Source organism: Diceros bicornis, chromosome 21 (assembly GCF_020826845.1).
Source record: "Diceros bicornis minor isolate mBicDic1 chromosome 21, mDicBic1.mat.cur, whole genome shotgun sequence".
Taxonomy (NCBI): Eukaryota; Metazoa; Chordata; class Mammalia; order Perissodactyla; family Rhinocerotidae; genus Diceros; species Diceros bicornis.
The window spans coordinates 21050912-21063900 of record NC_080760.1 but is presented as its reverse complement, the minus strand read 5'-3'; the positions used below and the strand labels follow the sequence as shown (position 1 = coordinate 21063900).

The following is a 12989-nucleotide window of genomic DNA, read 5'->3' as shown; positions in this document are numbered from 1 at the left end:
AGTGTAAATATACTGTAGGACATTTTATGGATTATAAAGTTGTGAGTGGTCTTCAGTTATCTGTAGGCAGCTAGGGAGCTTTTCAAAATGCCCTAGCCAAAGTCTCGCTCCATAAGACTTTCTGAATCCAGCTCACTTGGTGCTGATGTTTAGATACACATATCTTAGATAAACTTCCCCCAGGTGATTCTCATCCCTTGGTAAGAACCAGTGTTATTATTGTAATGTCTCTGTCATGTTCCTCTTAGTCAGATGGGTCACGGGGATAATCTGCCGTATGCTTTCTTACATAGCAAGGGCCAGTGGAGTCTTTTTAACCTATCTCTAGTCAGACCAACAAAAAGGCACTAGATAGTCTGTCTTGCCAACAAGTATCGCTTTAAAGATATGTGAGAAGTACTGTTCTACTTTAAGGAGACTTATTTCTTCCTATAGTTTTTTTCCTTAAATGAGCAAGAGTAACAAGAGTTTTTTCCTTCTAAGTTTAATTTCTTTTTAATTTTCTACAGTTTAATTTTCTACAAGAAGAATACAAGGAACCTTCATATACTTGTTATCCAGACTCACTGTTTTCATTTTTCCCCAATTGCTTATCCGTCTATGTACGCATAGGCATATTTTTGTAACCTTGTGAGAGCAGATTGAGATAGTGTGCCCTAAATTATATTTTCCTAAAACAAGGATATAACAATGATATAAAAGTCAGATGATTTAATATTGATACAATACTGTCACCCACACTTCATAGGAAAATCGTCATTTTTTCCCAGTATCGTCCTTTATAAGAGCTTTTTGTTTTTTCTTAGAATCCATTCCAGTACCACACATTTCATTTAATTGTCATGTCTCATTTAATCTACAAAAAGTTCCTCAGCATTGCTTTGTATTTCTTTACTTTGATATTTTTGAAGAGTAGAGGTTTTGTAGAATGTCACTTTGGGTTTATCTGATACTACCTCAGGTTATGCATTTTTGGCATAAAATGATACACTGTTCTTTGCATCATATTATGAGGCAGTCTCTTCTAATATTTTGATCACTTGGTTAACGTGGTGTCAGATAGGTTTCTCCATTATGAAGTAGAAAGATAATTTGAGACCATGTAAATAACCTTTCTCTCATAGCATCTGTTGACGAATTTCTGATTCCATTATTCAATCTAAAGAATAGCTTTCCCTTCTCTATTTTTTATATTAATTTAGACTCTTAGATAGTTATTCAGTAGGTTATGTAAACTATTACTTTTTATTATTTACTGTCCCAAATTTGGGTCCTTTTGACATGCCCCCATTATTCCCTGAGGACTTCTTTACTTTTTGGTGCATCAAGATGCTCTAGGTTCATCTTATGTTTTTTCTGCCTTTCCTGGAATCAAGAATTATCCAGAGAACTCTAGTTCATTTTAATGGAGAGGGGTATTTTAAAAACCAAGAAATGAGTATTGGTTGTGCTCACTACTAACTTGTCTTTGCTTCCAGCTTATCTTACTGAATAGAACTAGGAAATGGATACATATACACACACATCTATACATCAAAAGCCGTAAGTGCAGTATACCAACATGAGAAACCTAACTCCCATTATCCTCATTGTGTGTGTGTATTCACACACACACATTTGCTTAAACCTAGAATACACCGAAGGTGTTTCCACAATAGCTGGCCCATACCACTGCAAAAAAGCAAACCATACTGGAGTTCAGTATGTTTAACAGAAATTTATATACAGTGAGCACAATCTTAAGTACATGATTTGATGAGTTAATGAAGGCATACACTGACATCCCTTATCAAAATATAAATAATTTTTGTATCTTAGAATTTTTTCCCAATTTTGTTCCCTTGCCGCTCTTATTTTTCCACTATAGATTAGTTTGGGCTGCCCTTGAACTTCGTATAAATGGAATCATAAAGCGTACATTATTATTATTATTTTTTTGTGTGTGAGAGAGGAAGATCAGCCCTGAGCTAACATCCATGCCAATCCTCCTCTTTTTGCTGAGGTAGACTGGCCCTGGGCTAACATCTGTGCCCATCTTCCTCCACTTTATATGGGATGCCGCCACAGCATGGCCTAACAAAGCGGTACGTCAGTGCACGCCCGGGATCCAAACCCAGGCCGCCAGCAGTGGAGTGCGCGCACTTAACCGCTATGTCACAGGGCCGGCCCCAAGTGTATATTATTTTAAGATGGCTCAGTATAATGTCTGAACTATTTTGTTTCATGTTTATTGGTTAGTATTCCACTCTGTGAATGAATGTACAATTTATCCATTCTCTTGCTGAAAATTTGGTTCTTTCCAGTTTGGTGCTATTATGAGTAAAATTATTATGAACATTCTTGTACAGGTCTTGTGGACATTTTTAAATTCTTTTGGGTAAATGACTAAGAATGGAATTGCTGGGTCATAGAGTAGATGTTCTCAAAGATTTCAAAGCGATGTTACCATTTTGCCCTTCTACTGGCAATGTATATGTACAAGTTCTGGTTGCTACCCACCTTCACTGATTTTTTTAATATTCCCAGTCTTTTAAATTTTATCCACTGAGTAGGTGTTGGTAGTTCAATGTAGTTTTAATTTGCATTTATCTGGTGACTGGTGATGTAGAGCGCTTTTTTCATGTGTTCCTTTGTTATCTTTGTGAAGTATCTGTTCAGTTTTTTAGGCTAACAGATTTGTTTTAAGGTATGTCATATATCAGTGTTGTGGTTTTTTTTTTTTTTTTTTTTTTTTGGTGAGGAGGACTAGCCCTGAGCTAACTTCCGATGCCAATCCTCCCTTTTTTTCTTGAGGAAGATTGGCCCTGGGCTAACATCCATGTCCATCCTCCTCTACTTTATATGGGACACCACCACAGCATGGCTTAGCAAGCTGTGCGTCGGTGCACACCGGGATCCGAACCTGCGAACCCTGGGCTGCTGCCGCAGAGCATGCGCACTTAACCACTGCACCACTGGGCTGGCCCTATCAGTGTTTATTAAAGTTAAGTATTTTGAGAAATGTGAAAATTATGAGTCAGTTCTATAAGTATTAATTCAATCTATTTGGTCTGCCTGTTAGACGTTTTACAATAAATTCATCTTCACTTTTCCTGTTTTATTTCAGTAGAAAAAACCGGAAGTGATGAGCCAGCCTTCATGTATTACATGAATGATGGCGTTTATGGTTCTTTTGCAAGTAAACTGTCTGAGGACTTAAATACCGTTCCAGAGGTTCACAAGGCAAGTTTTATTACAAATAATATCAAAACTGCTTATATGGCTGTTTAGAAACTGAGCTGTTATTTTTAAGATGCATCCCAATTTTTTTTTTTTTGGTGAGGAAGATTGACCCTGAGCTAACATCTGTGCTAATCTTCCTCTATTTTTGTATATGGGACGCCACCACAGCATGGCTTGATGAGCAGTGTGTAGGTCCATGCCCAGGATCCAAACCCGTGAACCCAGACCCACTGAAGCGGAGCGCAAACTTAACCACTACACCAGCGGGCTGGCCCCAAAAGGCATCCCAATTTTTGGAGAAATATTTTAGGATGGGGAATATTGCCCTTTTTTGAGGATTTCTAGTCCTCTGGCTAAGTCTGTTTAGTTTGCTGCCTTAGATGGAGTTAAGGAAGAGCACCCCTGCCCCTGGTTCCTTGGGCATGTTGGATCTGAGATACTGAAAAATGCTTTAGCCACCCTCAAATTCAGTACCTGCATGAGTAAAAACTTAACTTTTAAAAAAACTTCCTTTTCTACAGAAATACAAGGAAGATGAGCCTCTGTTTACAAGCAGCCTTTGGGGTCCATCCTGTGATGAGCTTGATCAAATTGTGCAAAACTGTCTTCTTCCTGAGCTGAATGTGGGAGATTGGCTTATCTTTGATAACATGGGAGCAGATTCTTTCCATGAACCATCTGCTTTTAATGATTTTCAGAGGCCAGCTATTTATTACATGATGTCATTCAGTGATTGGTAAGATATTGTTTTTATTTTAAAGCAGATTGGATATTTGAGGTGACATAGAATGTTTGCCAATTTTAATTCTGTGACGAATGCATAACTTAAAAGATCATTTTGCTATTACTTCTAAGGGTTATTAGAACACTAGATTTCATAGTCCTATTTCATTGTCCGTTTGTTATTGCGGTTGGGTGGTCTTTGTGCTTAAATTCAGAATTACGCTGAATTTTTTCTTTTACGTAGGTATGAGATGCAAGATGCGGGGATTACTTCAGATACAATGATGAAGAACTTCTTCTTTGTGCCTTCTTGCATTCAGCTGAGCCAAGAAGACAGCTTTTCCACTGAAGCTTAAACAGGCATTAACGCTTCTTTAGATCTGAAGTTGCAGGTTAAGCTTGTCTGGTCTACATTCCAGTGTGGAAAAAATTCGAACAATCTTATTCTGTTAATTCTCTGGAAACAAAAACTATTAGTAATAGCTATTTGGGACCAGACAAAATCAGCTTTTATTTATAATTCATTGGGGGTAATTGGGAGATTTAGGTAACATATCCAGATTTAAACTTAACCAGTTTGTCCTACCCCCTTAAGCGTTTAAAATAAAATATGCAACAAAATGGATGACTTAGTGGAGATGGAAGCCCATTAATTGGGTTCCCCATTAAACCGTTTACAAAAAAGTACACAGTTTTTATACTAAGGATTCGTGTTAAAAAGTCTTGTAAAGTTAATGTCTTTCACCCAGATATATCAGATGTCAGTGGAAGACCAATGTAACTTCATTAGATACGTTTAGTGTATTTAGAATGTGTAAATTTGTGCTTTGAACTGTAGTTTAATAAATGTAAAATTGCATCACAGTATTTGTTGTATTTGACCTAACGTAACCCTTGTATGATTGCAATAAAATTTTGTGTAGATTTTACTGTTTTTTCAGGCTAAAACTTTGGGAAAGGGGCTAGCTAGCAAAGGTAGTTTTGAAATAGATGTGTATATGGACTGTTTGAAGGTTATTTTCCTTTATAGCTCATGAACGTTTAGTTTGGCTCAGTACATTTTTCAGTTATTTAATTAGTAATTTAAGTAAAATGTTTGGTAAATCATTGTGAAGTTCAGATTCATTATGGAGAGTTGATGTGCAGTAAGCATGATGTTTAACAAGTTTAACACCAAAAATGTTAATCCTGCATAAACCAATTGTAATAATTAATAGGTGTTTCTGTATAGATAGAATGCGTAGAGTACCTTAGTAAATTTTTGAATCACAAATCTTTTGGCTGAAATGGAAGATTCTATTAAATACTTGGAATAAAATTGGGGGGAGGGAAATAAAATTGCAGAAAACTCTGCAGCACACTGAGACTTAAAGAAGGGCTACATCTGTATCCAGAAACCTGACGCTCTTTTGCACGGAATATTATTTAAATTCAGAGTTGTGAGGGGTTGGGGTGAAGCACACCTATTTTCAGTTTCTCACTTGCAGTGACTTCAAACTTTTGGGGTTTGTTTTGTTTTGTTTTAGCTACTAGTTTCTTATTTCCCATTTGTTCAGCTTAGTAAATTACTTTCAATACTAAAATTTTATGGTGATTGGGGGAAGGGAGTTAGCATCACTAACCTGACAGTTGTTGCCAGGAGTTTGTGTTGTTCACTGCTAGTATATTAGTAATCCTAGATCTCAGAATCACAAGTAATAAAATAACAGGGGTCATTTTTTCCTAACTTATTCTATGTTCAAATGTGGAATTTCTGTCTCCTAAGAGGAAATGTGACTTCACTTTGGTGCCAATGGACAGAAAATTCTACCTGTGCTACATAGGAGAAGTTTGGAATGCACTTAATAGCTGGTTTTTACACCTTGATTTCAAGGTGAAAAGAAATTGATCATGAATCTCGTAAATTTCAATCTCTTAAACCAGTAGGTGCTTAATATTTTTTGATTTGATTAATGCCCATTTGAATTTCATGGGTTCTATTAAAAAAAAATTTAGGACCCCTAAATCCATTGTCATCTAATTACACTTGGACTTTTCCAAGGTATAATGTGGGGTTTTATGCAAAATTCCAGGCTACCATGCAACTTTTTTTAACCGTGGATAAGAAGGAGGAATTGTTGCCAACCTTTACGTGTTGTGCTTGGTCCAGAAATGCCAGACCTTTTAAAAGATGGTATGACTCTGAGTCCTTGGCTTGACTATACAACTTTGAGCTTCATGGCATGTCAATTTTGCCGTATTCATAGGAGAGCTATTCCATGTATAACAGCTCAGAGTTGTAGATACCACATATGAATGATATGGTAACTTTAAAAAATGTCTGTATTGTATTTGAAGACTGTTTGCCATAAATCTGAAGTTTGAACTTATGTATTTCAATTTGGTATGCTAAAAAAGTACTGAATTAATGTAATGTCTTTTTTTTTTTTTTTTTTTACAATATTGTAATCTCAGTTCAGAATTTAACTGAAAATATAACACCCGAATGATTTCTATATAGTAAATTGAACTGTAAAGGTAACTTGTATGTGATTCTGAATACACAGATAAAATGTTTTTATTCCTCCTTATGTTTTACTTTGGCTTCTATCATGAAAGAATTGAAATTTTACATATCAACTTTGTGTATGTTAACGTTCAAGCATTCTTGCAGAATTTTGCTTTATTACAAAGTAGCATTGAATCTGGTAAAATGATGCCGGGTATTGTGTATGGGACAATGAAGGTTTTGATAAAGTTCAATGCCATATATATAAACACTGAGATATTTTTAGGGCCACATTTTCTCTAGACACATTAAGTCACCAGCCTCCTAACAATTTTAAACTTAGACTAAATGAAATAGATCTATATAAATTAAGCTACATATTCCAGGTAAACATAGGTACTAATACCATTCAACTCAAATATTGGGTTAAAAAAGCCACACTGTTTAATCTCTTTTGTCCCTTGTCTCAGGGAGTTACTTGTTCTTTCCTCACGGTAGTTATTAGCAACTTGACCAACAATGTAGTAAAGAATGTTTGCTTAATTGGCTTCAAAGTATGAAATCAGAAAAAAAATTAGGTAGTAGTCTTCCACATTCAAGTTGTGAAAAATCCTACAAGTTCTCCAATTCCTGCCTCGTCTATCCTGAAGGCGGAATAGAAGTATGGTGTGAAGTATTTGCAGCTGCAGGCTTTCATAATGGGAATAAACCTGGCCTAGAAGCAAGAAACAGAGAAACTAGTGCTGGTCTATACTGGCATTTGCTGGAGGCTGATCTCTACCCACTTAAAGTGATAAGCTACCAGCTTTAAGGTGGCCACATTTTGAGAGCGAAAGTAAGTTACATCTATGATTTTTGGAGCTTTTTACCTCTTCTGGGACTGGAATCAAATTTGAGCCAAAGATGGTTTGGGTTGAATTTTTTCCCCCAGCTCTTTGTGTTGCTAGTTCCAAGGAGGGGAAAGTATAGAAATTTTAAGTTCGAAGAAATTCTGGTAAGGTGCAGTCGTCCATTTCGGCAAGTTCAAGCTACCCTGAGAAGTTTTCTAAAAATTGGCAGTTCCTACTCTTAAATGTAGCAGGGAATTTTGTTTTTCCCTAATAGAGGTGGTGCTACATGTATCTTAATCATAGTACATATCCTCACCCAGAAGAGTATAGATAAGGGAACACAAAACCACCCCAAGCTCGAGGCACTCGGACTTCAGCGTTACACAGTTAAAGTGTTTGGGTTTATCTATTGGAAACTGGGCCTGGGCAAACTCCGTCTTTTTAATGACAATGAGAAGAACGCTTGATCTACCCAAGATGCTCATTTTGTGTGTTGTCTTACTCCTAAATTTCTTGATCTATAGTATTGACTTCAGCTTTAAAAGCGATTCCATTGTTAAACGGTCTTGCAAGTTCTAGTTCTACCATAATGCTGCTTTATGCCTGTCAAAACCCTTTGCAGTTGATGGTCTAGTGAGACGATTAGCACTGGGTCAATTATGGGAATTTGAGAAGTTAGGAATCTGCAGTTGACTAACAAATGAAGTGGTCGAGCGTTGGCAATTGAAAAAAGGGGTTGCATAAGTGTATAAAGATCTTGCAGTAAATTCCTAGTGGGATCTTAAAGTCCCAGATTCCAGTTAAAACTTTTCCTAAATAAGGGTGCCAGACTTCATCTGGCATGTGCCTGTGTACACCAGTTTGTCACCAGTCAGTTTTTAGCAGGAATATGCAGAGGAAGGGGACACTTGGCTGAAATTTAGGAATTTTAATTCTGGATTTCATTGATTTACCCATCTATTTTCTGTTTCTCAAATTGCTCTACTTTCTGGGAGACTTTTCTCAGCTCCATATTCCAAGTCTTCTGTTTTTCACTTCTGCAACTTTTACTTTCCAAGCTAAGGATACAATTTCTTTTATCTCTGAAATTGTTAGTTTTTTTGGAAGTTCCCCCTTCTCTCTTTCCCCTTCCCCATTCTCCCCCTAGTCCTAGATAGTCTGTTTTCTCTAAGTTGTACTCTTCTGTTTTTGAATTGGTCTGTATATTGCATGATCAGAGGTATTCCTCAGATGTAACCGTGTGTCTGAGTAGGGGACAAAAGAGCTAAGCTCTTGAATGCATGAGTGCAGTTTATCAACTGAAACAACGTGATCTGTCCTGGTGGGTTAGTTGGGGAACCTCTTAATATTGAAGTCTGCCAATTCTCAGTGAACCTCTTCATGTCTCCCGCCTCAAGGGTGATGTGCCATCTGCTATCATTCTGGAAGACAAGTTGGGTCAGAGGTTGGGCTCCTGTATTAAGTGTGCAGTAGGGCACCCCTGCCCTCAATGGTGCGTAGTGTCCACCATTCCAGAGGCACATTTACCCTTTCTAGAAAACCAATCTCCAGTCTTGCTGAATGAGAGAGGGCTCTCGTCCAGCTGTGTGGCGTACGAAAAAGGATCTGGGATTTGAATGCTTCGACTCTCAGACAAGACTTATTTTGCCCGTATCTCCAGAGGTCTGGACTGCTGCCAATTCCTGCACCTTCTAGAATTTGAGTTTTTTTTGTTTTTCCCACTGATTGGAATTCGTTTCCCGCAGCTGCTAAGTAGTCTACTAATCTGTTTACTTTCCAACTTCCATTTTTTCATCTTCTGGTCTCTATCCTTGTGAGTTTTTGCCTTTATCAATTACTTTTAGTTCAGGAAGAAACAAAAATAGATGTGTTTCTAGTCCAAAACATTGTTAATGTGCTTCTCAATATATATCACATACTTAAACAGGTGTCAAATTAAGAGGACTTTTAGATTTGGGGAATCCATTTGACCTATCTCCATCTGCTTCATGAAACTAAATTTGGGAGAAGTTTTAAAGGTTTTCTGGTATCCAAAATATAAAAAGTTAAAGTTCTTGCACAAGGTTACAGGAATAGCATATGAGAGCATTTTAATATTTGACTTGAATCCACTCTTTAGAGTTTTATATTTTTGTGAATTGGGGGTACACCTATGCCAGCAATCCTTTAACATAGTGACATACAGGAATAGGACTTTAATTTCTGAGTTTATCTAAAATGGTTCTTTTTAAGCTTAGTGGGATGCTTTTAAGTTATAACTTATGCAATACTTAGTCACACATACTCTGAGCTTTTGTTGCTACAAACCAGTCTTCATGCACCTAAGGCAATTTCTTTACATATTTTACTGCTCAGCAATATTCCTCTGCATTAATTACTTCTTGTCTATGACTCAAACCTACCCTCTTAAAATATTCTCCTTTACTGTTAAATTCTCAACAGAAATAAAGGAACTGAGAGCATTTTCAGTTTGGTTTCCTCCTCTTCTAATTCGCCAAGAACGCAACACCAATAAGAACCAGGGTTAGAGTATTTTAGACTGATGGAAAGGTCAAGGAAGGATATGTGAGTGTAGAGCTGAACGTATGAGAAGTTCTTGAGGAGGAAAAAACGACTTCCCCAGTGGCATGATGCTACCGCCCCCTCCCTCTGTACCGTCACTTTTGCTATAATTTGGCATATGCTTTCCTAAAAATCACACTGAAATTGCACAATGGGCTGGTGGGAAAAATAGAGTGAGGAGCACAACTCCTGAACTTGGTCAGTGCAACATTACGGTATTGATAGTAACCAATTTAAAATGGCAGTACAGTTTTACACAATGTTAAATAGTTAGGAAATAACATAGATATTACAATCACTGTAGCACTTTTCCTTGAAAAAGACCCATAGTGGAAGTGGAAGGGTTGCAGCTTGTGAGTGAGTGTGAAGTGGTGGAAGGAACGTTATCTGAAATTGGAAAGTTCTAACACCGGTTTTGGGTGGATGTGGCTCATAACACACTTGGCGAACTGAGGTAGCTGGTAGATATTTGAGCAATGTGTGTTTTGTGTATTCCTAAGCAGCTTGATTCAACTGGGTGCAGCTTTCTGCTTTCACTAGTGTTTCTAGAAGATGGAAATCATATATTAGGAACCATGAAGCTCAGAGTATGTTAACATTGATCTGTAAAAAACCACATCACCTTGGAACAAAGCAGTGTCAAAACATTGTGGTAGAACTGACTTCTTTCACCCTCTCAGGAGTAAACTTGAAAAATGTATCAATAATAAAGGATTACATTCAAGCCTTGACTGTCAGCAACCCCACTCTCAGATGACAGCTGTTTGATGGCAATTGAGCAAAGGAAAGCAAAAACAACGGACACAGACATTGGAACTAAAAGCCTAGCCTTAAGTTGTGAGCCTTCAGCCCCCGATAGTCCTGGTAGTTGGGGGTGAGTCCATCAGCCCTGCAGAGAATCTTGGTGGAGCACCACAGTATCCAGTCGTTAAAAGAAAAAGGCTATGTATCATGTTTAATGTCTATTTAAGAAGGTCAGAACCATAATTCCTGCTAAGACGTGTGTGAGTTTGCTAGGGCTGCTGTAACAAAGTACTACAAACTAGGGGGCTTAAATAACAGAAATTTGTCTCACAGTTCTGGAGGCTTGAAGTCCAAGATCAAGGTATTCTAAGGGTTAGTTCCTTCTGAGGGCTGTGAGGGAAGGATCTGTTCCAGCCCTCTCCTTGGTTTGTAAATGGCCATCTTCATGTTTACATCGCATTCTCCCTGTACATGTCTGTCTCCCTTTTTATAAGGACACCAGTCATATTGGATTAGGGCCCACCCTAATGTCCTCACGTTAACTTTAATTACATCTGCGATGACCCTATCTCCAAATAAGGTCATGTTCTGAGGTACTGGGAGTTAGGACTTCAACAACACTTGAATTTTGGGGGAGACACAACCCATAACAACATGTATGTTTGTCGCCATTCAGAATGGGGCGCTATCTTGACCCTCAACCCTTGGCCTCACTGCCTTGGTGGTCCTGCCTGTCCACTTCCTCCCCCTCTCAGTGGCTGCTCTTCTGCTCCTTCTCTTTCTTCGATTTCATATTTACAATTTTTCCTGCTTTCTTTTGTTTATGTTTCCTTTTCCTACAAAGTTAAGGGATCTTTGTTTTTTCCTATTATTATAAAATTCTTTTAAATTATGAAAATTTCAGTAATACAGAAAAGTATAAAGACAGTTTTTAAAACATCACCTGAAAGCTCTCCAACAGAGACAACTGCTTTTAAAATTCTGTGGCACTGCCATCTAGACACTTCTCTGTTTTCATTCTAACATTACAACCCCCTTTCAACCCCCCGGGGAAAGTCTGACTCCACTATTAACGCTGACTGCCCAGCATTTTACTTCTGCCGCTTCCAATCATTTTAAACGTTTTTTCTCCAATAGTGCAGTGAAGGGCCTTCAGGTATTGCAGACGTACTGTGTCTCTGGAGAAGAAAATCCGGGGAGACAATCTGAAGTCAGTGCACCCCTCGGGCGAGCCCCCTCAGGTACACCTGCAATGCCTGGAAATGGTAGATTCAAATGTATCTTCCAAAGGGATGTGGCTACTCTGCAACCCTCCAGATGGTTCTCCAGGGGACCCCAAGGCCTGGCCCAGAGGGCAACTGAGGCCATGAGAACATGTCCAAGAACTAGGTTCTTCAACCTGAGTGTCCCCTTTTGGTTCTCGACATGTTAACCTCTCTCTTCCCATAACTCAGCTCCCAGACCTGCAGCTCGGAAGGCCACCACCCGTTTCCTTGTACCAGCTCCAGCCTGCTGACCATCCACACTGCATGGCCCAGAAGTTCTGCAGCACCAAAGGACCCAGCAAACCCCACGGGGGCAAGAAGCAGGCCAGGGACCACGCCTGGTTCTAGAACCTTGCCACTTTGACCCCCTCCTGTCTCTCACCTGGACTATTTCAATGGTTTCTAACTGGTCTCTCTGCCACCAGAATCTCCCCTTGGGCCACCATCCTTATGGCTGCAGAGTGAGCTTCTGAAACCGGTCTGATTAAATCTGCTTTAAAATCTCCCTTCACGGTCCTGCCTGGGATCTGTGCTTTCTAGACCCGGATCCACCTTCAAACAGAAGGCCCCATCTCGCTACTCCTCCCCTGAGATTCCCTCAGCACCCCTCAGACAGCTTGACTCCTTCACAGCAAAGCCCGAGTCACCCGTTCATCTGACTGTTCACCTATTCAACAAGTACTTTTTGTTTTTTTGATAATTTTTTTTTTGCTGAGGAAGATTCGCCCTGAGGTAATATCCGCGCTAATCATCCTCTATTTTGTATGTGGGTCACTGACACAGCATGGCCGCCAATGAGTAGTGTGTAGGTCCACGCCCCGGAACCAAACCTGGGCCGCTGATGTGGAGCACGCTGAACTTATGCACTAGGCCGCAGGGCCCGTCCCCAGACAAGTACTTTTTGATATTTCGAGGCCAGGCACTATTCTAGCACTGGGACAACAGAAAACAGAATAGCCCCAAATCCCTGCCCATGTGGCACTTCCATTCCAGGGGGCCAGCTAGAGCCTTTCAACTGACTTCTAGATTCCATCTGAGAGGCCAGCCCCCACTCGATCTTTAGGCCTGGCACAGTAAGTGGTCTCACCCTTCAGGTCTCCCATATCCCTCAACCAGGATGCTGGGCTGGGCAGGAGTCAACAACTGTGTAATATC

The 12989-nt window shown here is 39.2% G+C and overlaps 1 protein-coding gene across 4 annotated transcripts in view; it reads left to right on the top strand.

The window, feature by feature from the left end:
• AZIN1 (antizyme inhibitor 1) overlaps positions 1-6511 on the top strand; it is a 34807-nt gene extending 28296 nt beyond the window's left edge. For 3 of the 4 annotated variants that reach the window (XM_058564749.1, XM_058564747.1, XM_058564748.1), the window contains 3 exons: positions 3107-3222; positions 3744-3958; positions 4190-6511. In XM_058564749.1, the coding sequence (XP_058420732.1) occupies positions 3107-3222; positions 3744-3958; positions 4190-4301 (443 nt within the window). In that variant the 3' untranslated portion in view covers positions 4302-6511. The remainder of the gene's footprint in view (positions 1-3106; positions 3223-3743; positions 3959-4189) is intronic. The other variant, XM_058564751.1, reaches the window with a different exon arrangement.
• The last annotated feature ends 6478 nt before the right edge of the window (positions 6512-12989 follow it).